The 24,066-nt window shown below is 64.3% G+C and overlaps 3 protein-coding genes across 3 annotated transcripts; all 3 read right to left on the reverse strand.

The window, feature by feature from the left end:
* Positions 1-928: 928 nt before the first annotated feature.
* On the reverse strand, positions 929-2,560 carry OSM (oncostatin M). The gene is made up of 3 exons (XM_071572368.1): positions 2,524-2,560; positions 1,644-1,780; positions 929-1,515 (listed from the first exon to the last, which is right to left on the reverse strand). The coding sequence occupies exons 1-3, from the start codon at positions 2,558-2,560 to the stop codon at positions 1,051-1,053; spliced, it is 639 nt and encodes a 212-aa protein (XP_071428469.1). The 3' UTR covers positions 929-1,050.
* Positions 2,561-5,549: 2,989 nt separating this feature from the next.
* Positions 5,550-11,870, reverse strand: CASTOR1 (cytosolic arginine sensor for mTORC1 subunit 1). The gene is made up of 9 exons (XM_071571892.1): positions 11,688-11,870; positions 11,519-11,589; positions 8,510-8,703; positions 8,260-8,392; positions 7,424-7,547; positions 6,735-6,848; positions 6,566-6,648; positions 6,358-6,452; positions 5,550-6,274 (listed from the first exon to the last, which is right to left on the reverse strand). The coding sequence occupies exons 1-9, from the start codon at positions 11,798-11,800 to the stop codon at positions 6,209-6,211; spliced, it is 993 nt and encodes a 330-aa protein (XP_071427993.1). The 5' UTR covers positions 11,801-11,870; the 3' UTR covers positions 5,550-6,208.
* Positions 11,871-13,342: 1,472 nt separating this feature from the next.
* TBC1D10A (TBC1 domain family member 10A) lies at positions 13,343-23,987 on the reverse strand. The gene is made up of 9 exons (XM_071572506.1): positions 23,725-23,987; positions 20,634-20,733; positions 17,592-17,699; positions 17,342-17,448; positions 16,647-16,761; positions 16,363-16,428; positions 15,249-15,438; positions 14,841-14,995; positions 13,343-14,638 (listed from the first exon to the last, which is right to left on the reverse strand). The coding sequence occupies exons 1-9, from the start codon at positions 23,922-23,924 to the stop codon at positions 14,246-14,248; spliced, it is 1,434 nt and encodes a 477-aa protein (XP_071428607.1). The 5' UTR covers positions 23,925-23,987; the 3' UTR covers positions 13,343-14,245.
* Between the last annotated feature and the right edge of the window lie 79 nt (positions 23,988-24,066).

Below are 24,066 nucleotides of genomic sequence, written 5' to 3' on the forward strand. Positions count from 1 at the left end.
ATTTATATATTACAAATGTCCTTAAATATTTTTCCCCATTGCAGGGATGTGTTAAATTAACCCTGAGAGTCAATAAATATGATAAACACACAAATATTAATGTATAAATTAGAGGGCAGGGGGTGGGTGCTGCCACCCCTGTCACAGTGCAGTGGCTGGAGCCAAGTCCCTGCCCTGCAGGGGACACTGAGGGGACAGGGAAGTTGGGGGTGTGGGAACACCAAGTGTGCAAGAGTAAGAGCAGGGACACCAAGCACAGGGGACACAGAGAGCACAGGAATGCTGAGGTCTTGGAGTCACTGAGCATGAAGGGACATGGACAGGGATGTGCAAAGGGACACTGAGCTTGTGGGGACACCAGCACAGAGGGACACCAAGCGTGCTGAGCAATGACCTCACAGGGCCACTGAGCTCAGGGGGACACCAAGCTCAGAAGGACACCAAGTTCACAGGGCCACTGAGCTCAGGGGGACACCAAGCTCAGAAGGACACCAAGCTCACAGGGCCACTGAGCTCAGGGGGACACCAAGCTCACAGGATTTTGCTCCCAGTGGCTCTCTGGGGTCAGCAGACCTGGTGCAGGGCAGGTAGGAGGTGACAACATCGGTGACACTCCCCGGTGGCAGCAGCACTCTCTGTGGTCCAGGTGGCGGGTGCTGGGCAAGCAGCTCTTAGTCAGGCTGGGTCACCCGACCCATTGAATCACTGGAAAATCCAGCAGGGCTCAGTGACAAGGCACAGCTGGGCACCCGGGGGACACCAGGCTCCACCGGCGCTGCCAGACATGGGGCAGGAGGTGGGGGAGCTGGGAGAGCAGAGCGGGGCTGTCCTGCAGCCGAGAAGTGGCACGGGGACAGCAGGGTCCCCATGACAACCCGAAGTGACCGGAGATGCTTTGGGTGCACTGGTGTCCTCACTCCGTGGTGAGATGAGAGGGCTCCACGGTGCATCCCGGCCAGCCGGCGCACCTCCGTCCCGGGGCTGGGGTTGGGATGGGATGGAGATGATGGAGATGCAGACAAGGACAGCTCCAGAGGCGGCAGGGCTGCCCTAGGGACGCGCAGGTATCCGTGAGCCCCGCTGCGATCTCCGCCTCTCCCGGCACCTCCGGCCGCCCCTGGCCTCCAGCTGGGCGCTGGACCTGGCCATGAAGCTGGCGTAGCTCCAGAGGATCCGGCACCCCTGCAGCTTCTGCTTGAAGATGCTGGTGGGTCCCGCAGGGCTGGGAGGCGGCCGGTGGCTGGGGCGGGGACTGAGGGCAGGGAAAAGCCCCGCCAGGTTGTTGAGGAGCCCCCGCACGTTCCGGTGGGTGTTGTTCAAGCGGCGAAGGATTTCGGCGCCGGGGGGGCTGAGGTCGCGCTGGTGCCGGATGATGTCCTGCAATGCCTGGTCCATGTGGACCATGGGCTGCCACAGCCTCTGGAGCACACAGGGCCCCTTCACCGGTCCCTGCAGCCACTGGGGAGGCTCGTTAGTGCGGCAGATGTTGTGGATGGCCAGGTGATGGTCCTTCTCCTGCTCAGGGATGGGAGAGGACGATCAGGGATGTGGGATGGGAACAGCATGGGGACCAAACCCCCACCAGCCTGTGTCCCCCTGTGGACGGGACAGGCGTGACCCTCACCCTGGGAAAGGGCACTCACGTAGAAGGTGAAGAGCTCCTGCGCGTCCTCGGCCATGAGCTTCACCAGTGCCTGGGTCTGCTGCACGGTGGGGGCTTTCAGGGGCCACCCCTCCTGTCCTGGCACCGCCCAGAGGATGAGGAGCCCTTTGGTGACAGCTGGGGAGGAAGAGGAGGGAGATGGGAGACATTGGGGCATTGCTGGGAGCAGGGTTGCAGCACCCTCTCTGCTCCAGACAGGCACAGGCTCACCATCCCCCGGCCCACGGAGATGGCTCAGCCCAGCAAGAATTTACTGAGGTCCCCGTCCCGCTGCAAGGATGACCCGGCCCCTGTGCCACAAACTTGCTGGGAACCCGGCAGGGAGGAGGATGAGGATGGCGAAGGTGCCGTGGAGCAGCCAGGATGCGCAGCACAACCACGGCGGCTGCTCCAGGAGCTCCCCCTGCCAGTGAGAACCACCACAGCGGAGGGGACAGCAGTGACACTCCTGGGTCCAGCCTCTGTGCTCTGGCCAGTCGCTGTCCCGGCCCTGCTGTCTGTCACCCACGGCCACGTGCCAGCCGTGACTTCGGGTATGGCCCTGGACTGGCACAGAGCATCCTTCCCTGCTGCACTGGGAGGGCCGAAGGCTTTGGGCAGCTGTCCCTGACTCTCTGCCGTCGGTCCCCAAACCGCCCCCAGACATGTTCCCCTCCAGCATCCCCTCTCCCCCAGGCTGCCCATCCCCAGTGCTCGCTGTCCCATGTGCCACAGTGGGGAATGTGCCCGTCCCCTGCCAGCGCCCGCGGGAGGTGACACTGCTGTGGCACAGCCTCGGTGCCCTCTGCCGCACTCCCGGCCGGGTCGGCAGGGCCAGGCAGGAGCGAGGGGGCAGCTGTGGGATGCCAGCACACACCTACCTGCCAGCACTGCCCAGGGCCGCCCGTGGCACCGCATGGCCGGGGCAGGGTGTTTCGCCGGCGCGCGAGCGACTTCCTTAACTGCTCGGGGAGGGGGAAGCTCGGCTTTTAAAGCACACCCAGCGGCCCCACCAGCCGCGGACCCAACGGAAAACCAGCGAGAAGTGAAGCCGTGCCCGGGGGCCAATGAGCAGGGTGAGCGCCCCGGCGGGAGGAAATGATGCCAGCCGGACAGGGGGATGTTCTTCGAGTCAGTTCCTCGAGGGAGTCTTGGTGGGTCCAGCCTGGGATTCTGCGGTCCCACTGCCCATCCCAGATGTGGCACTGCTGGAGCCCCATGTCCTGGCTTCTTGGAAAAGGGGCATTTTGGGTCACTCTGATGTCACTGCTCGGCACCCAAAGGGTTGAACTGAAACCAGCCCTGGCTGCCCTGAAACTCCAATGCAAAAGAGGGCAGGGGCACCAGGGACAGGAATGTCAGCCCTGTGGGGACACCCATGTGCCACCACACGGGGTTTCACATGCCAAATCCAACTGTGGGAGCCAAAAATCTGTCCTGGGAGGGAGGTGGAAGCACAGAACACACGAAGCATCCCTGCACAGCAGGGGACTGCACTCAGCAGCTCCTGAGGATGCTCCATCCACCTGCTCACACTCACCCACCCCTCAGGGTGACAAACTTGGGTGCTGACTAGGCTGGGGACACCAGGCTCAGCCCCTGTGCCCGGCAGCACTCCTGGGAATGCTCAGTGGGGACCTGCTGGGTGTTGCCCAAGACACAGGACCAAGGCCAGCGGAAGCCGACTGGGGCAACGCTGCCCTCAGCACTGCCCAGGCTTGTGCAACACTGCCCCGGGACAGCCCGGCTCGCACCCCGTGGGCACTGCCCTGGGACAGCCCAGCTCGCACCCCGTGGGCACTGCCCTGGGACAGCCCAGCTCGCACGGCCCCGCGGGCACTGCCCCGAGACAGCCCGGCTCACACGGCCCCGCGGGCACTGCCCCGAGACAGCCCGGCTCGCACCCCGTGGGCACTGCCCTGGGACAGCCCGGCTTGCACCCCGTGGGCACTGCCCTGGGACAACCCGGCTCACGGGGCCCAAGGGCACTGCCCCGAGACAGCCCGGCTCACACGGCCCGCGGGCACTGCCCCAGACAGTCCAGCTCGCACGGCCCCGAGGGCACTGCCCCGGCACAGCCCGGCTCGCACGGCCCCGCGGGCACTGCCCCGGCACAGCCCGGCTCACGGGGCCCAAGGGCACTGCCCCGAGACAGCCCGGCTCACACGGCCCCGCGGGCACTGCCCCGGCATCGGCACGTCCTCAGAGTAAACGCCTTGTCCCCCTCAGCTTCCCTCTCCCAGCAGATGGAGCCCTGCCTCGACGAGGGCTTTTCCCACCTCACAAAAATGCAGCGTTTCGAGGTATGTCGCAATTCCACTGGTTTTGGTGACCCTCGGAGCCGTCCTGTGCCAAATCTATGCATTTGGAAGGTTTTTGGTGAGGGCACAGGACACCCAGAAATAACACCTCCTTCCAGGGGAAAGAACACAGCAGTGATTCACTTCCAGAACAAGTGTTCACCCAAAATTTCCTCCGGGACCTGCAGGGGCTGCTTCCTCCACCAGGGGCTGCATCCTTCTCCTCCTCCTCGGGGCATCCCCTGGCAGAGGTGGCAGCTGCAGGGGTGGGCAGGGCTGTACCCGGGGCAGCCCTGGAGGAGTGGAGGAGCCAGAAGTACATCCTGCTTGCTCTGCACCTGTTTGAAGCAGTTTGTCCACCTGTCCACCCAGACAGGCTGTTAGCCAGTAGTCCACATGTCCACCTGTCCATCCATCCACCCATCCATCTGTCTGTCCATCCGTCCACCTACCCCTCCACCTGAACCAACAAACCACCCATCCATCCAGTGATCCACCCATCTATTCTGTCCACCTGCCTGTCCGCCTGTCCATTCACAATAAATTCCTCCACCTGTTCTTCACCTATCCATTAACCTGTCTATCATGAACCACCATCCATCCATCCATCCATCCATCCATCCATCCATCCTTCCTTCCATCCATCCATCCATCCATCCATCCATCCATCCATCCATCCATCCATCCCTGACCTCATGGTCCCTCCAGCATCTTTGCTGTCACAGGAGCCCCAGACACCCTGCCCAGGCCTTCAGGGCCACATGGGCTGAGCACCCCCATCCTCAGCTCCTCCCTGGCCACAGGTGGTCCTGGCCACTCCCCATGGCACCACCACCCCCAGGGGTGGGCTGGCAGGACACCACGGTGGTGGCCACCCCGCTGGAGGGAAGCGGGTGGCACAGGACTGTGCAACACCCAACGGGGACAAAAATAGTGCTGGTGACCGCATGGGCCGGCGGCAATTTCTTCATCGCCCGGCCCACGTCAGCAGCGTCCCATGATTCGGAGAAGGGAGCGAGACAGGAAGGAGAGAGGTGGCAGGAAGCTGGTGGCTGGAAGTGTGTGGGGCTGACGTGGGCAGGACATGTCAGGACCCAGGCACAGTCCCGCTCAGAATGTAGGAGAGCAGAGGACGGATTTTGGACACGGCAGGAACAGAGTCTGGGGGAAGAGGTTTCCACCAGGCTTGTGCTGGGTCTTGCTTGAAGACCAGGCACATCCTTCAGCACCCCCAAGGAGGGCACAGCCCCAACACCATGCACCCCACTTTGCCACCGGTGCTGTGCTGCCAGCAAGGCAAGAGGACATGGGGACACAGGGTTGGTGCAACAGGGACATCCCCGGGCCTGGGGTCAAGTTCATGCCTCAGTTCTGTCCCCAGTTTAGCCCAGTGTGGGGCAAGGGAAGGGCAGGAATGTGGGGTGGGTACCATGCCTCAGTTTTCCCAGGGCCACTGATTTGCTGGGGGCTACAGCCTTCACCCCAAATACATGGGAAGGGAGTTGGTCACATCCCAGTCACCTCACAGTGGGGCCCATGTCCCCCTGTCCCAAGCCAGCCCCCGCCCCTGCCACACAGACCAGCTGCCCCCCAGGGCTACACAGAAATAAAAATAATAGAAATTTTATTGACTTATGAAAAAATATGTGAAAATACAACTTGAGAGGAGCTGAGGGTCACTGTCACTGCTCCATGACAGGTGACAGCCAGGGCTGGGGGTGAACCACAGCCCTCCCCTCTGCCACTTTGGACGTTTTTGGAGTGCCAGGGGCATCCCCAGAGCTGTGATGCCTTTGCCCCGCCATGGGGCTGCTCCAGGGCCACCCATCCTCTTGGGACACACAGGGTATGAGGACACATCCCATGAACCCCAGGCTGTCCCCTATAGCACCACGGTGGCACATCACTGCTCTCTGCCATGTCCCCCTCGTGTCCCCTCCACCAGCAGGTCCCTGGGGACACCAACTCTCCCTCTGGGCCCCCCCACCCCATGAAGGCAGGGCTGGAGGCAGAGGATGGCACGCAGGGACTGACCTCTCTCCTGCAGGACACTGTCCCACTGCTACAAGGCCACCATGTCCCCAAAGCCATCATGTCCCCAAAGCCATCAGGTTCCCAGCACACAGGCAATGATGCTGCACCTGACTTTGCCCCACACCAGGGAAGCCTTAAAATAAAAAATAATGAATATTGGGGTGGCAGGGGGTGGGAAGGAGAGAACACCCCACATGCCACCGCACTGGGTCACCCGGCCCAGGGACAGCCGTTATCTGCTGCTCTCCTGCCGCTGCTGCAGCAGCTGGATGACCTCGGCAATGCCCTCCTCAGGGACCTGCCAGGGGGACAGAGAGGGTGTCAGCCCCAAGGGACACCTCGAGGGTGGTGGGGGGTCCCCAGAGAGGGGCAGGGGCTCACCAGGGCATGATCGAAGTTGAAGGTGCTGATGTAATAGGCAGAGATGTCGGCGGCTGCCAACGGCTCTGCGATCTGTGCCACGATGCCACACTCATCTGGAGGGGCAAAGAGGGTCCCAGGTCACTGCCATGGGGACATACAGGGACAGCAGCACCCCAGAGCACCCCCTGGGTGATGATGGCACAAGAAAGGGCACAGTCAGACTCACCAAAGCCGAGGGGCTGCCCCCCGATCCGCACCATCCGCCACAGCTCCCCTGTCGAGCTGGTCAGCAGGAGGTCACTGGGGAAGCTGAGGGGGTACCTGAGTGTCACCCCCATCCCTGAGCCCCCAGACCCAGAGACAGAGGGACAGACAGCCCCAGGGAAGGCACCTACCGCTTCTGGGTCTCAGCATCCATCACGATGGAGATGTAGCCCTCGATGAGGGAGAAGGAGAAGAAGGTGATGGAGTCGAGGTCCTGGCTGCCTGCACCAGCCTCCCATGAGGGGCTGCAGAAGGGGAGGAGACACAGGGATGGGTCAAAACCACCAAAATGGGGAGGAGAAGGGCTTGGTGGTGGCACTGAGTGTCTCAGCATCACGTTGGGATGCTGCAGTGTGAGAGGAGAGGGGACAGGAGCAGGTGTTCTTTGCACGGTCTGCAGCTTGCAGGTGCTGGATGAGGCAGGACAGGGGTGACATCAGGTTTTGGGGCATTCCCAAAAGCCCCGGTGTCTCTGGAGGAGCTGGGTGCCACCAGAGAGGACCTCACCACAAGGGACATGGGAGAACCTGGCCAGAAGCATTCCCTCAACCCAGCACCATTCCCCCCGACCTTTCCAAACCCACCCCCTGCTGCTTTGCAGCAACGGTGGGTTTGTCCCCTGTGTCACCTCAGGGCTCCCACCCACCGTGGTGGCAGCAGGACCTTCCAGCACCCACATGGCTGCAGCCCCCGGGAGGGCAAAACCAGTTTGGAAAACACACCCAGAGCTTGAAAACCCACTGGGAGCAAGAGGTGGGACACGTCACTGCCACTCACTGGGGCGAGGGGTCACCCCTGTGTCCCCTTGCCCGGGACCTACCTGTGGGAGTAGAAGAGGACGTCGATGAGCATGGTGGCGATGGCGGGCAGCGTGTCGGGGGCCACCGTCAGGACGCAGAAGCGGGTCTGGGGGCTCTGCACCGGGTGCAGAGTGGGGCTGGCGGCTGCCAGAGGAACGGCCACGCGTCAGCCCTGGGGACAGCTCGGGGACAGTCCCACAGTGCCACCCGGTGGCCACCGCACCCACACAGAGTCCCTCAGGGCGCAGAGGGGTGGCCCAGGGGTCCCCAGTGACATGGGTAGCACCGGTGGGAGCTGCTGCGTTTCAGTGGGGATTGGCTGGCCCTGAGAGTCCCTTAAGGATGCAGGAACCACTGGAGCATCTTGTCAGGGTGGCTCGGGAACGGGGTGGCCCTGGGGTTCCCCAGGGATGTGGAGCTGGAGTGTCTTGGCAGGGACTGGGTTACTCTGGAGGTCTCACAAAGATGCAGGTACTACTGGTGGTATCTGGAGCACCTTGATGGGAACGAGGTGGCCCAGGAGGCCCTCAAGGATGTGGGTACCACTGCTGGGAGCTGGTGCATCTCAGCAGGGACAGTATGGCCTGGGGACAGGGTGGCCCTACGAATCCCTCAAGGATGTGGGTACCTCCAGTGGGAACTGGAGCATCTTGGTGAGGACTAGATGGCCCTGAGGGACATGGTAGTCCTGGGGGTCCTCCAAATATAGAGGTACCTGTGGTGGGAACTGGAGCACCACAGCAGGGACAGTGTGGCCCTGGGGGTCCCCCAAGAATATGGGTACCAGCAGTTGTAGCTGGAGCATCTGGGCAGGGACTAGGAGGCCTTTGGGGACATGGGACCCAGTGTCACTCACCTGGCTTGGGCTTGAGGAAGCCGTTGCTCACATCATCACAAGTGACAGGGACACACTCGCCGCTCTCCTCCCTGTAGATGTCGAACTCCCCCGCCAGTGTGTGGATCACCACCGGCAGGTCCCGCTCTCGCACCTGCCCGGGGGCGCAGCATCAGGGCCTGCACTGCCACCCCTCCCACAGGGGACAGCGGGGGCCTTGTGACATCCAGCACCCCAGGGGGACCGGCTGCTGCCCATCCCTGTCCCTCACCAGGATGAAGTCAGTCTGGTACGTGGAGAGCATCAGCACCGAGACGTGGTGCTCGGCCAGCGGCGCGATGACCGACCGCGCAATCTTGGTGACACCGGTGGCCTGGCAGCCGGGGGGTTCCCGCCCGTTGGAGACCACATTGAGCACCAGCCACGTGGAATCTGCCACCTGCATGAACTCGGAGGGTGGCAGCTCTGCGAGGGACAAGGGACACTGAGGCATGTGGCTCCCTGGGGCTTGGCACAGCCACGCATTGTCCATGCCACGGAGCCAGTGCCAGCTCAGGCACTGCTGCCACACGGTCCCTCAGGAGATGAGTGGAGCCAGGACAGCACCAGCCCCAGGCACGGGGATGCTGGTTTGGAGGAGCCAAGAGCCCCATCCACGGGTGGAATGAGCCAGATATGGCTCAGCCACTCTATGCTGGGACTCAGTCACAGGGACAAGGGACAAGGCTACAACCCACCCAAAACCCAGAATGAGTCTCTTCTCCCCACAGCACCTGGGCTGGGTGCAAAAGGGTGTTCGGGTGCACTGAGCCCCAAAACTGGCACCAGCAGGGCCATGGGGCTGCCCAGCTCATCCTGTACACCCCTAGGAGCCCCAAGCCCAGTGCCCAGCACCAGAAATGCTCAGAGAGAGGAATACAGGCTTATGGGGAACCAGAGGTGACAAGGCAAGGGTCACCCCACTGTTCTGGGGGTGCCATCCCCTGGTGCCAGCGCAATGGGAAGGGAAGAGCATAGGCTGGCAGGGCCCAGGGCTGCTTCCCAAAAATCTACTGGTGTTGGCAGGGTTGGCAAGTGCCAGCTGTTCCCTCCCTGGCTCAAGTCCCCATTTTCTGCCTCCCACCCCTCTTGCTCACACCTTCCTGCCCAGGAGAGGGGCTGGCACTGCTGGGCCAACCCCAGGCTCAGACAGGCAGCCCCTCCTCCCTGGGCACCCCTTCCTAGGAAGGTATGAGGGGGCACCCAAAAGGTCTCCAATCTGCCTCCCCCCACCCCCGGGAAAGGTGGGAAGCAGCTCCCAGGGAGACCACACAAGCCCCCAGCCCTTCAGTGGGCACCCAGTGCCCCAGCCCAGCTGAGACCCCAAACTCTTCACACCAGTGCCAGAGGGGAGGTCACCCCAGGAGGGGTCCGGCACCCACCGCAGGGACCCCATCACGGGGCAGGCTCCGCACCCCATTCCCATCCCATTCCCAAGCCGTGGCTCGGGCGGGAGCAGGGCCGGATCCAGAGCCTCGGTGGGTGTTCCCAGCGCCTGTTCCTGTGCAGGAAGCGCCAGAACAGCCTCGGCTCCAGCCTAGGGCCCAGCGCTGGCGACGAGGCGGGGGGGACACGGGAACATGGGGACCTGTCCCAGCACTCGGTGCTTAATCGCTTTTCAACACCACCCCGGGCGAGGCTGAGCGCGGGGGGACCTCGCTGTGCCCTTGTCCCCCTTGCCAGGGCTCACTGCTGATCCCCACGGGCGGAGGGGGTGCAGCCCTGCCCTGCCGGGGGCACCCTGGTAGTCCCCCAGCCCCACCGGGGGCACCCTGGCAGCCCCCCCAGCCCTAACCGGGGCACCCTGGCAGGCCCCCCCAGCCCCACCGGAGGCACCCTGGCAGCCCCCCCAGCCCTAACCGGGGCACCCTGACAGCCCCCCCCAGCCCCACCGGGGGCACCCTGGCAGCCCCCCCCAGCCCCACCGGGGGCACCCTGGCAGCCCCCCCCAGCCCCACCGGGGGCACCCTGGCAGCCCCCCCAGCCCTAACCGGGGCACCCTGGCAGTCCCCCCAGCCCTAACCGGGGCACCCTGGCAGCCCCCCCCAGCCCCACCGGGGGCACCCTGGCAGCCCCCCCCCAGCCCCACGGGGGGCACCCTGGCAGCCCCCCCCCAGCCCCACGGGGGGCACCCTGGCAGCCCCCCCCCAGCCCCACGGGGGGCACCCTGGCAGTCCCCCCAGCCCTAACCAGGGCACCCTGGCAGCCCCCCCCCAGCCCCACCGGGGGCACCCTGGCAGCCCCCCCCCAGTCCCACCGGGGGCACCCTGGCAGCCCCCCCCCCAGCCCCACCGGGGGCACCCTGGCAGCCCCCCCCCCAGCCCCACGGGGGGCACGCCGGGCAGCGGGGCCGCTGCCTCGCAGGACCATTGTTCGGCACTTCCCGCCCTCCCCTCGGGATTGAGGAATATTTGTCCGCAGGCCTCGAAATAAAACAATACGTGGGGAACAGCTCTGGCTCCGTGAGTGGGGACAGCCCGGGACACGATCCTGTCCGGGAGCGGAGGGAGGTGGGAGCGGACTCGGCTGTGCCTGCGCGGCCAGAGCGCTGCCCCTTGTTCCTTGGGGCACGGCCAAGGCACACACTGCGGCCGGTTCCTGCGGCCGGGCAGGAAGGTTTGGGCGTGGGAGGCTGTGCCGGGATCCGGACCCTCCAGCCCAGCCTGCTGGGCCGGTACCCCCGGCAGGACCGGCGGTGGCAGCGATGCACGGCCGGGTCACCAGCGGGGGGGGACGTCACCAAAGGGCACCTCCCGGGGAGGGACACTGGCTTGGAAGGGATCAAACCTCCCCAGGACACCTCAAAGTCCGGTCCCTGCTGCCGAGAAGGGCTCACCCCTGCCAGCCTGGCTGGGCAAGTTGGCCCTCCCCGGGCAGAGGGACGGCGTGAAAGTGGCCATAGGAATGACGGCAGGAGGTCTGGCAGAGCCTGGAGCGCTGCCCGAAGGCATCCCAGGAGGTCCCTGCGCCCTGCCAGGAGCACCTGCGCTCTGGGCGGGCAGCGGGCTCTCCGCACACCGTCCCCACCCGTGTCACAGTCCGGTTCCACCAGCTGTGCCCGGAGGGGCTGGCGGGGCGAGGGCAGCCACGCCGGGAGAGCCTCGCCAGGCAAGCCGGGGCGGGCACGGGCCGAGCGAGCCGAGCCACAAGCCGGGACTCGCTCCCCGCGGCTGAGAACGTGCCCAGCTCATGCCTGCAGTGCCAGCGACCCTGCGAGGGACGCCGGGCCCAGCGCAGCTACCTTTGAAGCCCTCCTCGTCCAGCATGACCGTGTAGTCCTCGGGGGTCTCCGTCAGGCTGAAGAACTTGCATCTGAAGAAGAAGAAATCGGTCCTGGTGATCCCAAAACCGCCGCCGTCTCCCGAGGCCAGGCATGGGGACGAGGGTGCAGGGGGGAGGAAGGCCGGTACCGGCAGCGCTGGGGCAGGAACAGCAGTTTGAGCAGCGGGTGCGTGTAGAGCCAGAGCCCGCGCCGGGCCAGGCTCAGCACCCGCACCCGGTGCTCCAGGATGTGCAGGTCCATGGCGGCCGCGCCGCGCCGGGAACGCCGCCGAGGCCGCTATAAGGGGGCAGGGAACCGCCCAGCACCGCTCCGGGACCGCCCAGCACCGCTTCGGGACCGCCCAGCACCGCTCCGGGACCGCCCAGCACCGCTCCGGGACCGCCCAGCACCGCTTCGGGACCGCCCAGCACCGCCCTGGGACCGCCCAGCACCGCCCTGGGACCGCCCAGCACCGCCCTGGGACCGCCCAGCACCGCTTCGGGACCGCCCAGCACCGCTTCGGGACGGCCTAGCACCGCCCTGGGACAGCCCAGCACCGCCCCGGGACCGCCCCGGGACCTCCCCGGGACCGCCCCAGCACCGCCCAGCACCGCTCCCGAACCGCCCAGCACTGCTCCGGGACCGCCCAGCACCGCCCCGGGACCGCCCAGCACCGCCCCGGGGCCGCCCAGCACCGCCCCGGGGCCGCCCAGCACCGCCCCGGGACCGCCCAGCACCGCCCCGGGACCGCCCAGCATCGCTCTGGAGACCGCCCCGGCACTGCCCCGGGACAACCCCCGCACCGCCCCGCACTGCCGAGGGGCAGCCCCCCGACACCGGAGCCCCGGGACCTGCTTCTCTGTGGTGTCCAAACCAGCTCCAATTCAGCGCCCCCAAACGAGGACTCACCCAGGGTCTCACTGCTCCCAACCCGATTCAACCACCCCACTCTCAGCCCAGCCCAGTCAGGCTGGGACTGGACCCACTGGGAGCCCAGTGCCAACTCCACTGCCAATTCCAACGTAGCCCCCCACCCAGCCAGCCCCTCCACACTCAGACCCGACCACCAGCCTGGACCAAGGATTCACCCCAGGGCTGCACTGTACAGGACCAGAGGAGCATCCAGCACCCCAAACCAGAACCACCCCCCTGGGAAAAGGGAGTCATGGAGATCTGGGCAGAATTTCTGCCTACAGAAAGCAAGAATGGGAGAGCAATCCTGGGCATTATTTTGGGTATGGAGAGCTGAGCTCTAGGGTGTCACTGGATAAATTAGGGGGTCTCCTGGGTCTGTTGCACCACAGGAGTTGTGATGGTGGGAAGTGGCACAGGTCTGGGTGCAGGGAAAGGAGTGCACCCCATGGTATCCCCCGAGGAACGCAGCATCCATCCCTGTCACAAGCTGGGGCAGGTCCCACTTCAAACGAGCAGCCCCAGGGCTGGGCGAAAGGAGCGGGGTTGGGTCACGCCCTGTGGTGACAAAGGGTGACAGCAGCAGGGCCCCTCCCAGCACCCCCCCCAGCAGCTGACAGCTGGAGCACCCAGGGGAGATGGGTTCAGGGAAGGGTCAGAGTATCCAGGGGAAATGGAGTGCAAACAAGGGTGCCCACCAGGATCAGGGGACCCAGGAGAAATGCAGTGCAGGGCAGGGTGTCACCCCAAGGCCACAGAACCATGGGGAGCTGTGGCCCAGGGCAAGGTGCCTCCCCAAAGCTGGTACTGGCGCAGAACGAAGTGGAAGGTGACACCCCTGTTCCATGCCACCCTTTGCCCCTCCATGCCAAGCCAAGAGAGGGTGGGAGCTGGGGGCTGCGCCTTTACACACTTGCTTTATTGACCCCTTTGTACAAAACTGCTTTTCCCGCTTATTATACAAAGCCACCCCCCGGCCCTGGGGAGGGTACAGGGGGCAGAGGGGACCCCACAACTCGGCATCACCTGGCTGCTGCTCACCCACCCCATTTCACCTGCACTGGGGCCGGGGGGGGCGGCAGTGGTGGGGTGAGCCCTGGCAGGGTGAACACTCCCCCAAGCTGTGGGGAGCCTGGGGATGGGGTGGGGGGGCTTTAGCCCTGTGATTGGCATCAAATCCCGCTGCCTCCAGCGCATCCTGTCTCGGTCCCTATCCTGCTTCAGAGGAATAATAAATAGGCTCAGTGAGTAGGTAAATTGGGTACTACATATAGGGCTACAGCTTGATATATCCTCACTAGATAAAGAGGGGGGGCGAGGGGTCCCCTTGGCTCCTCGCATACCCCCAGTGCCCTGTGCCAGGCCTAAGTGCTTGGGAACTGGGGCTGGGGTTGCCCAGCTGGCACAGGGTGGGGGCTACAGGAGGGACCTGGGGGGTTATGGGTTGAGGGGCTCTGGGACGGGGAGAAGGGCCTGAGGGGCAGCCCAGCCCCCCAGCGTGGGGAGGGAGCTCGGGTGGCTCAGCCACCCCCTGCCCGGGCTCCCACCGCTCGTGGTGCCAGCACCCTGCGGGGTGGGCACCCAGCGCAGACCCACGGTGTCCCCTTTGGTCACCACACCTGGCCAAGCTCCTGCAGATGCCCCATGGAGCCATACCAGCCCCACTGTCCCATCCCTCCAGCTCAGAGCCCCCAGCGCTGGGTGCCAGGGGTGCCCCCAGCCCCACTGGTGTGCTCCCACCCAGGTGCGTGCGCAGCCCCGCTGAGCCCGGCTGCCCGGGGTGCAGCCCGGGCCCTACAAGTACGTGTCCTCGCTCTCCCGGGAGCTCAGGCTCTCCTTGGACTGGTGGTGGGGGGAGACCTGGGGGTGCAGCAGATCCCGTGTCGTGCCAGGCGCTCCGTTGCCCTCGGCCCCCGGGCCGTTGGCAGGACTGGCCGGGCTCTTTTCCCGGCTCTTCTCCTTGCTCTTGCGGGCCTTGGGCACGGGGGCGGGCCCGGGGGGGACGATGATGGAGGGGACGGGCTCCAGCGCCTTGCGGGGCGCGGGCTCGGCCTCGCTGATGGCCTTGGCGCCGTGCAGGCGCGGGGGGGACTTGCACTGCAGCTCCCCGTGCGTCTCCCGCCACTTCTTCAGCTGGATCAGGTGCTCCCGCTCGATCTGACGCTCTGTCACCGGCAGCTCGATGACCTGCAGGGACACTTGTGCCATCAGTGTCTCCCCTGACAGAGACAGCAGGGCTGGGTGTGGGACCCCCCCCAGAGCAGAGGCAACCACTAAGGTAAGCTTTTGTGGGGCTGCCCCCATGTTATGCCCCATCTGCCTCACCCACAGACAGCCCAGTCCAGCAGCGTTGGCCAACTGACCCTCTAGACTGTCCCCAGCACCTCACCTCCTGCACCAAGAAGGCTTCCTGCATGATTTTGGGGCTGAGGGCCCTCAGCCTCTCCATGGTCTCATACTGGCCCTGGCAGGACTTGAGCTTGTCCGAGGAGCCCAGGGTGTGTTTGAGCAGCACAAGGCCCACCCGGAAGATGATCTTCACCCCTGCAAGAGGAGACGTGAGGCAGTGAGTGCCAAGCAGGACAGGGTGACTCTGCAAGCATGTCCTTCAAATGCCGTGGGGCACCTATTAACATAACATTCAAGAGAGTGGATGTGGGATGCATGCATCCTCCAATCCCCAGGAAAACAGCCCATCTCTACCCCAGGCACATGCTGCCTCAAACCTGCCCTACTACAGGTCCCATGTACTGTGGGGTCATCCCAGAGGAAGAGGAGGATGGTGGGGAACTTCTACCTTCACAGAAGAACATGTCCCAGACGCGCAGGACGGAGCTCCAGGGCAGCGTGCGGGAGAAGGCGCACATGAACCACTCCGTCATGTAGAGGATGGGGTCGATCTTCTGCTTGCTCAGGTGTTTGTAGGCCACAGGTGAGACCTTGTGCAGCAGCGAGAAGAGGATCTGCCCATCCAGCTGGATGGCTTCCTGCAGGGACAGGGATCAGCATCCCAGTGAGTGCCCACTCTCCACACCCGGCTCTGGGAGCAGAGCTGTGTCCCACTGAGCCCCCCATCCCTGACTGCCAGGTGCCTCTGAGGCCATAGCACAATACAGAGACTGGGAATAGCCAGCAACGTCCTAGACGCCTTCTTTCTCCAGGATGAGAAGCTGAGGGAGTTTTTGGCCTGGAGACACGCAATCACAGAATGCTTTGGGTTGGAAGGGACCTTAAAGATCATCCTGTTCCACCCCCTGCCATGGGCAGGGACACCTCCCACCAGCCCAGGTTGCTCCAAGCCCTGTCCAGTCTGGCCTTGGACACTCCCAGGGATGGGGCAGCCACAGCTTCTCTGCCCAACCTGTGCCAGGGCCTGCCCACCCTCACCTTCCCCATACCCCATCCATCCCTGCTCTCTGGCAGTGGAAAGCCATTCCTCCTTGCCCCATCCCTCCATCCCTTGTCCCCAGTCCCTCTCCAGCTCTCCTGGAGCCCCTTTAGGCCCTGGCAGGGGCTCTCAGGTCTCCCTGGAGCCTTCTCTTCTCCAGGTGACCCCCCTGGCTCTCCCAGCCTGGCTCCAGAGCAGAGGGGCTCCAGCCCTTGGAGCATCACCATGGCCTCCTCTGGACTCGCTCCAGCAGCTCCATGTCCATCCTGTGCTGAGTCCCAGAGAGCTGGAGGCAGCTCTGCAGGTGGGGTCTCATCTGAGTGGGGCAGATGCACACAGGGTGGGTTCTGAGGGCTGGGGCTTGTCCAGCCTCTCACCACCAGCACCCCCAAGTCCTTCTCCCCAGGGCTGCGCTCCATCCCTTCATCCCACAGCCTGTGTGGATACCAGCTGTTGCCCCAAGCCCAGTGCAGCACTCTGCAGGTCTCTGCCACTGCTGAAGGCACATGAGCCCATAACTCACCAGCTTCTCACTGTAGTAGCCAGGGAGGTACTTCTCACAGATCTGCACCAGGCACCAGAACGCTTGCTGCAAGCCAGGGGACAGCAGGTGAGCACCCAAGGGACTTTCCTGAGGCCCCTCCCTGCTCCCAGGGACCACGGGAGAAGGTGGGAGGAGGCAGAGTGCTTTGAACTGCTGTGAGCTGAGCACCCCACCTGTCAGCACCCCACAAAGGGACCCATGCCCTCCCGGTGGTCCCAGCCCTGTGCCCAGCAGGCCCCCTGCCCTCAGCCACGTGCCCGTACCTCAGCCGGCATGTGCATGAGCAGGACGGCGGCGATGGGCGCCTGGGCCTGGCAATATCCCTCCTCTGGGCGGTACAGCGTGTACGCCTTCAGCACCCGGAACAGGTCCTGCTGCCTGCGGAGACACCCCGGGCACGGAGAGCTGGGCACAGGGCACGGATGTGGCCAGCAGCCTTCCTCATGGATCCCAGGCACGAGGCTGGGTCAGTCCCCGGCTGGCATCCCTTTCCCACACAAACCCAGAGCTGTGCTCTGGGAAGCTCTGCCCCCAGTCTGTGTCCTGCCTGAGTCTGAGAATCAAAGCAGGGAGATAACCACCTCCCAGGGATTCTGCGAGCGATGGACGGACAAGGATCCAGTTGCAAACAGAGGGGCACAGATGCTCCCCGACATATTGGGAACAGCATTTTGCTGGTGAAACTGAGGCTACAGCAGGTCACCTCCTCCCTTTGCCCTCCTGCCATGGCAACTCCCACTCCCACTGGGTGTTGGAGCCAGTGCCAAGCGTTGTGACCCACACATGGAGCTCCTGGGAAGCCACCCAGTTTTCAGCCTGTGCCTGGATGCTCCGAGAGTGTAAGGACTGTGGGGACGATGGGGCAGATAGGAGGGACACGAGCGTGGCTCTGTGAGCTGGGATAGACAGTGCCCACCCCGTGGCTGCAGAGGACTGGACACACAATAGCTCCACATACCCGTGGCCTCCACGCGAGACAAACATCTCATGGAAGGGGAACTGCCGGTGGAGATCCCGCTCAATCACATCCAGCCACTTTGGCTCTCCTGTGAGTAGATCCAGTTCCTGGGGAGGTGAGGACTGGGGTGAGCAACACCCTTCTGAGATGCCCGGGATCCCAACATACACCCCAGCCCCACAGGGAGCAGGAGCCATCCCAGCACTGTCCTGCTCCCTGGTGGTTCAGGAGGGTCCTCAGCACGACTCACATCAAACTTGCCCATGTTCTGCTCCAACTTGACCTTGCTCCCGGAGAGGTACTGCCAGGCACGGCCCCGCAGCGAGGGCGGGATCCCCTTCTGGCACCGCAGCCGGATCTGTGGGAAGACACAGCCGTCACAGGAAAATCATGGAGCAGCGAGAAACAAAGAGGCTCCTGGGGCAAGATGGGAGCCAGGCCAGCACCACCACGGCCACAGGCTGGTCCCCTGCTGCTTCCCAAACAAGGGGATGAGTCCCTGCACCCCTGGGATGCCAGCTGGGATGGCAGCCAGGGCTGCACCAGCATGGGGGAGCTGCCAGGAGCCTGGCTGAGGCTTTGTGCCTTGGAAACAGCTCCAAACAAGCCTGGCTCTGCCTCAAAGCTGGATCCTGCTGGGAGCTGGAAAAGCAAACACTGCAGCCAAGGTGGGGAGTGGGTGGCTCTCTCCGCATGGGAAGCACTGGGGATACAGAGGGGCTCTCCAGCCCCTGGTCTAACCTCCCACTCCCCCATGGTGGGACCATGAAGAGCAGGGTGTGTGCCCTGATGAGTGTCTCAGCCTTTCCACTCACTCATCCCAGGCAGAGGGGCAGGTCTGGCCCCAGCTTGGCACACAGACAGCTCCTGAGGCCCCAGGGCCAGCTCCATACCCACAGTCGGCCCCTAGTTTCCTTGGCACTGGGCATCAGCTAGGACCAAAGTCCAGGCTAGGCAGCCAGTACCTGTGAGGGAAGCTGAGCTGGCTTAACCCTGCTCTGCCTGCACCCCAGTGGGACTCAACCAGAGCGTCCAACATCCCGCTTCAACTCCCGAAGAAGCGGCAGCACCATCTCGTCATATTGTGGAATGGTTTGGGTTGGAAAGGACCCTAAAGATCATCTTGTTCCACCCCCTGTCATGGGCAGGGACACCTCCCACCAGCCCAGGTTGCTTCAAGCCCTGTCCAACCTGGCCTTGGACACTTCCAGGGATGGGGCAGCCACAGCTCTGCTCAGCTTGTGCCAGGGCCTGCCCACACTCTCAGCCAAGGATTCATTCCCCATATCCCATCCAACCTGCCCTCTGGCAGTGGGAAGCCATTCCCCTTGTCCTGTTTAGCCTAAAGTCCCTCTGCAGCTCTTAGACCATCTCCTTGGCCTCCTTTGGACTTGCTCCAGAATCTCCATATCCTTATGTGTCCTTTTTCATCACAGTCCTCAGTCAGGGCACACGGCAAGGTGAGCCCCATGAGCCCGGTGCTTTCACCACAGTAACCCCAGCACAGCCTCCACTCCTCATGTCCCTGCTCATGTGGCATGTGCCAACTCTGCCAGATCCCTGCAAGCAGTGGCCAACAGCTGGTAAAACCTTCCCGGGCCCCTCCTGCCTGCCCAGGGCTGCGTTTCCCTGTTTGCTGGAGTAACTGGGGAGCAGGTGGTTGTTTCCAAGTGTGGTACCAGCACACCCCAGGGGTTTTGCTGCTCCCTCACCACAGTGCTGATTGTTTCCCAGGGCAAGTCCCTTTGTGCTGGCAGGAAACACAGCAGGCAATGCCCAGCGCTGCGGCGGGCGATGCCCAGGGCTGCTGTGGGCAGCTCCATGGCTGCTGATGGTTCCTGTTCCCAGCCATCTCCCCTTTCTGCTGGCCAAGCTGTCAGGAAGGAAATCATCTCGCTGGATTTTGGTTCAGCAGCTCCTCCACCAGACCAGTCCCAGTACAGGCTGGGCCAAGCAGCTCATCCCACACGGTGTCCTGCCACTGCCCCTGTGATCCCACCATGCCCTCTCAGGGACTGGGGGCATGTCTGGGCTGAGGGATGCTGACAGCAAGGTGCAGTCAGAACACTGCTCACCCTGGGACAGCAGTGGGAGCTGCCCACCCACACGTCTGCCCTCCATCCAGCACGTGGTGCTGGCACGGCTCAGTGCCATGAAGGATGTGGGGTCAGGCTCTGCTGGGATCCAGGCCAGGCAGGCAGCATTTTGGGATGCTGGAGCAGTGCAGGTGTGAGTGAGCCTGACAGGAGCTGGTCCAAGGGATCCCTGGGCTGTCTGCCAACCCCCGTGAGGCAGCCAGAAAAGTACCGGGGTTTTTCGGAGGCTCAGGGAGCTCCCCCAGAGCAGGAGGGCCCTGCACCAAGCAGGCTCCTGCCAGAGCAAGGATAGCTGGCAGCACCCAAGGCCAAGCCTGGCAGCCTTCCCTGAGCAGCCCCAGGGCTCCAGGCACAGAGCAGCATTCCAGAGCAGCCTCTCTGAAGCTCCAGGCACGGATTTTTGCTGCAGGACACACCATACAGCACATCAGCCCCATGGAGACTCCCAGGAGCTCGGCCCAAGCACTGCCAGGCACGCGGCTGCCGGAGCACTCACCCCATCCGGAGGGCACCCCGCGGCACACGGCACACGGAATAAAGCACCCGCCTGCCGTGGCCCAGAAAGCTCTCCCAAATCCCTTAAGAGCAGCCAAGAAGCAGATGAGGGATTCCGGTGTCGTTCCCCAGGCACCAAGTGGGGACAACACTCCAGGCGCACGGAGCAGTGCCAGGAGGCTGTGCCAGCAGAGGGAAGGAAAAGGCGGCACAGCAGCAACTCAGGACTTGCTGCATCCCACCCCTGCCTTGTCCAGAGGCTCAGGGGGATAGGGAACACCAAGGACCAAGCCACAGAGCCACCCCACCAAGACTCTCACAGGGATCCCCAGCTTGCAGACCAGTATTACATGGATCAGGCTCAGACATTTCCTACCAGCAGCTTTTTTTGGTCAACAAGATGCTCAGAACAGAAGTTTCCATGAGCAAACAATTCCCATGGCTGCCTGCAGGCAGCCAAAAAGCCCTAGGAAGGCTCAAGCCCAGCAGAAACAGTTGGAGACAGGAGCAAGCTGGCTTGGGGACCACTCAGCCCCTCCAAGCTCCAACTTCCACAGGGAGAGAACAGGGAGGATGCCAATAGCATCATCCAAAGGCATCCAGACATCTCTCTGCAGGGACCCAGTGATGCCAAAGGGACACTGCTGTGCCTGGCTGTCCCTCCCTGCCACCTCCAGGAGGGAAAAACGGCTGTCACCTACCTTCTTGTGTTTCTTGGCCATCCATTTGTCCCAGTTGTTGAGCATATCCAGCCATTTGGACTCCCGTTGTCGGAGCACCTCCAAGGGCACCTCCTCCAACCTGCAGGACAAGGAGGAAGAGGCCGGTCAGCGTGGTGCCCAGCCCTGCACTGTCCCTCCCAGCACGCTGGGTGTCCCCCGTGCCCAGCTGGCTGCACCCCCAAGGCTCAGAGCCCATCTGGGACACGCTCGGCAGCACCAGCGTTTCAGCAGCTGCCAGAAGTGCTTGTCACCCATGAAATCACCGCGCCAGAGCGGCGGCTCAAACCTCTTGGGAGCAGCGTGCACTGTACCCACCACACAGCTCAGCATCCCCAGGGACACGGCAGGAAGGTGAGCAACAGGGAGCACATCCGGAGCCACGCGCGAGGCCAATCCCCGTGGCTGCACATGGAGGCAGCCAGGGCCATGAGCACCGTGTCATCCACACAGCCCCAGCCACGCCGTGCTCCCAATGCCTGGCACTGCTCCAGCCCCAGCGCTGAGCCCGGCTGAGGGTCCCTCAGGAGGGAGGGGAGTGTTTTCCAGAAATGGCTCAGCCTAGCCAGGGAATCCAATTTAACCCCGTCAAGATGGGGCGGTGCTGCCGTGATGCCAAAGCTGACACCGCAGCCTCCAACTCCCCATGGCACCACCTCTGTGCAGGGATAAGTCACAGGCAGCTCAGGCAGGCGCCAGGCAGGGACATCCAAGCAGAGCAGAAGCTCCTTCAAAGCCATCAGTAACGACTTACTGCCTTCCCAGGCTCTGCTCCACAATCCCTTATGGCTGCACCAACCCCAGAACAGCCAGATCCTTCCCGAGGACCCAAGGACAGTGGCCTGGGTGCTGAGCATCCTCCAGTAGCAGCTCCACTGCAGGACACGCAGGCCCTGCCTCCTCCCAGCCCTCTCTCCGCGTTAGGAGCCGGAAAGCGAGCGGCACGGCGCGTCCAGAGCCACATCCAGCTGGCAGCACTGCCCTGCTCCCTGCCCAGCCCTTCCCCGCCACGGCCCACCCACCGCAGCAGGTCGGACGGGGCGAGAGCGATTGTTCCGAGAGCAAACCCGCTCCCGAGGGATCTGCTTTGCTTGGATCCCCACCCTCCCCAGCACGGCCGGGCTCAGCACGGGGATGGAGGGAGCACTGGCCTTCAGCCGGGGCTGCGCGAGGCGTGGGAAGCTCGGGATGCTGGATACAGGAGCTGGCTGTGGGCCCGCTGGAGCCCTGCCAGCCCAGACTGGAAGCTGCTCCCAGCTGATGGCTGCTTGGCAGTGGGCACAGAGCGAGGACCAGCTGCATTTCATATGGCCGAGGCGGGAGGAGGTGGTGGGGGCACCCAGGCTGGGAAGTGGCGGGATGCCCCGTGCCAGGAATGTGCTCCTCTGCATCCACACTGTGGGTGATGTCCCCCTTTCCAGTGCCCCCAGACCCTCCTCAAATACTGGGATACCCCATGTGCCCCCCTGTGTCTCCCCTTCCAGCTAGAGGGACCTCAAGTCTGTCAGGCACAGAGGGAGGCCACATATTCCCACTCATCCACTCCTGGACAGATGGCAAGTGGATGAAAGCCCCGGAGCAGGGCAGGATTGGACCCCAGTACACCTGCAGGGCACGGCAGGAGGCTCAGTCCCCAGTGACTGCAGCCACTTCACTGTCAGCACCCCTGGGAGCAGCCGCTCCCCTCCAGCACCAGGAGCTCCATCCAGGACCTGGACCCCAAGGACAGGGACACCACCTCAAGGACAGCCACAGGGACAACAACCAGGACAAGTGTTCCCTAATTACAGTCCGTGGCCAGCACAGGGCACAGCACCCCAGGAAGGAGAGGCCACTCCACTCCTGCAGTGTCAAGGGACAAGGTTTATCACCCGGAGCGACGCACCTTGCCCAGCGCCAACAATCCAACCTCCTGTGCCTTTTCACCCCAGAGATCAGCCCAGGAACACCCATGGGCTTATGGAGGCAACACTGTGCTCCTCACAGAGAGGGAAACCAAGGCGCAGTGCCCAGCTGGCACCTGAGCATGGAGGGGGCAGATGCCAGAGCGTGCTCCAGGGATGTCCTGCGGGAGCAGCCACGCGCCATCCCCGCTGTCACCCCGGCTTTCTCCTGGGCGTAGCTGTGAAACCAGGGCCAGCAAGACAAACACCAAACACGCTGCCGAACCAGCTCGACGGCAGCACATTCCTGGGTGTCAGCACCGCCCTGGGGCCCAGCGCCGCGGGTGAGCCTGGCTGGGTGAGCCTCACTTCCTCCGAGGGCTCCTTCCTCTGCCCTCCCAGCGCTCCCCACAGCGGCTCCCCGGGAGGGCACCACGGCCTGGCCTCCTCGGCCTGACAGGGGCCAAAACCCCCCAGAATCAGTGCCTGTAGCTGACCTCGGCATGCTGGCACCTCCTGGACCCCAGCTGGGGTGGACACCACTGCCCAGTTGTGCCCCTCGTTGGAGCAGGAGAGACACGGGGAGATGGAACAGCTTTTGAGGCTCTTCATAGAATCATCAGGGTACCATGGAATGGTCCAGCCTGGCCATGGACACTCCCAGGGATGGGGCATCCACAGCTTCTCTGCCCAGCCTGTGCCAGGGTCTCACTGCCCTCGCAGGGAACAATTTCTTTCCAAGAGCCCACCTAACCTGCCCTCTGGCAGCGGGAAGCCATTCCCCTTGTCCTGTCCCTCCATCCGTTGTCCCCAGTCCCTCTCCAGCTCTCCTGGAGCCCCTTTGGGCCCTGGAAGGGGCTTTCAGGTGTCCCTGGAGCCTTCTCTTCTCCAGGTGAGCCCGCCCAGCTCTCCCAGCATCACTGCCCCGTTCCCATCCCGGCTGCTGCGGCCTGGGCGGGGGGCACGGGCGATGCCGGACACGGCCCCGCGCCGAGCCGGGGGCGGCGAGGACGAACCCCCGGACGGGGAGAGCGCGGCGGGCCCGGCCCGGCCCGGCCCCAGGCGCGGCCCTGCGGGGGCCGAGCGGTCGGGGCGGGCCGGGGCGGGCCTGGGGCGGCTCCTCCGCGGCTCAGAGCCCCGCGACCCCCGGCCCCTCCCGGCCGCGGCCCACCCTCCCGGCCCCCACTCACGTCCCCTCGGCGCCGCGGCTGCCCACGATGAACCCGAACTTGTCGACGCGCCGCTCCTCGGGGCCGCCGCCGTTGATCTCGGAGTCGGAGCCGAGCGAGCTGAGCTCGTCGCCGCCGGGGTCGGCGAGGCTCTCGCGAGTGCCCGCCAGGCTGCGGCCGCCGGGCGAGCCGGGCCCGCCGCCCCCGCGGCTCTTGGCCATGGCGGCGCCTCAGCGGCGGCGCGGCCGCTCCGCCATGCCGGGACACGGCGGCGGCCACGCCCCGCCCCGGGCCCGCCCCCGCAGCGCCGCCATTGGGCGGGAGCAGCCGCAGCGCCAATAGGACGCGGGGACGGCGGCGGGC

Source organism: Pithys albifrons, chromosome 17 (genome assembly GCF_047495875.1).
Source record: "Pithys albifrons albifrons isolate INPA30051 chromosome 17, PitAlb_v1, whole genome shotgun sequence".
Classification (NCBI taxonomy): domain Eukaryota; kingdom Metazoa; phylum Chordata; class Aves; order Passeriformes; family Thamnophilidae; genus Pithys; species Pithys albifrons.

Coding starts and splice junctions, on each gene's coding strand:
- OSM (XM_071572368.1), bottom strand. CDS start 2,560: ATGCGGTGCCACGGGCGGCCCTGGGCAGTGCTGGCAG. Junction 1,781..2,523: donor GCCCTGGGCAGTGCTGGCAG/GTAGGTGTGTGC, acceptor CTTCCTCCCCAG/CTGTCACCAAAGGGCTCCTC. Junction 1,516..1,643: donor AGGAGCTCTTCACCTTCTAC/GTGAGTGCCCTT, acceptor ATCCCTGAGCAG/GAGAAGGACCATCACCTGGC.
- CASTOR1 (XM_071571892.1), bottom strand. CDS start 11,800: ATGGACCTGCACATCCTGGAGCACCGGGTGCGGGTGCTGAGCCTGGCC. Junction 11,590..11,687: donor TTCCTGCCCCAGCGCTGCCG/GTACCGGCCTTC, acceptor CTTCTTCTTCAG/ATGCAAGTTCTTCAGCCTGA. Junction 6,649..6,734: donor GATGCTGAGACCCAGAAGCG/GTAGGTGCCTTC, acceptor GTACCCCCTCAG/CTTCCCCAGTGACCTCCTGC.
- TBC1D10A (XM_071572506.1), bottom strand. CDS start 23,924: ATGGCCAAGAGCCGCGGGGGCGGCGGGCCCGGCTCGCCCGGCGGCCGC. Junction 17,449..17,591: donor AGAACATGGGCAAGTTTGAT/GTGAGTCGTGCT, acceptor TCACCTCCCCAG/GAACTGGATCTACTCACAGG. Junction 14,639..14,840: donor AAGCCTTCTTGGTGCAGGAG/GTGAGGTGCTGG, acceptor GTGTCCCTGCAG/GTCATCGAGCTGCCGGTGAC.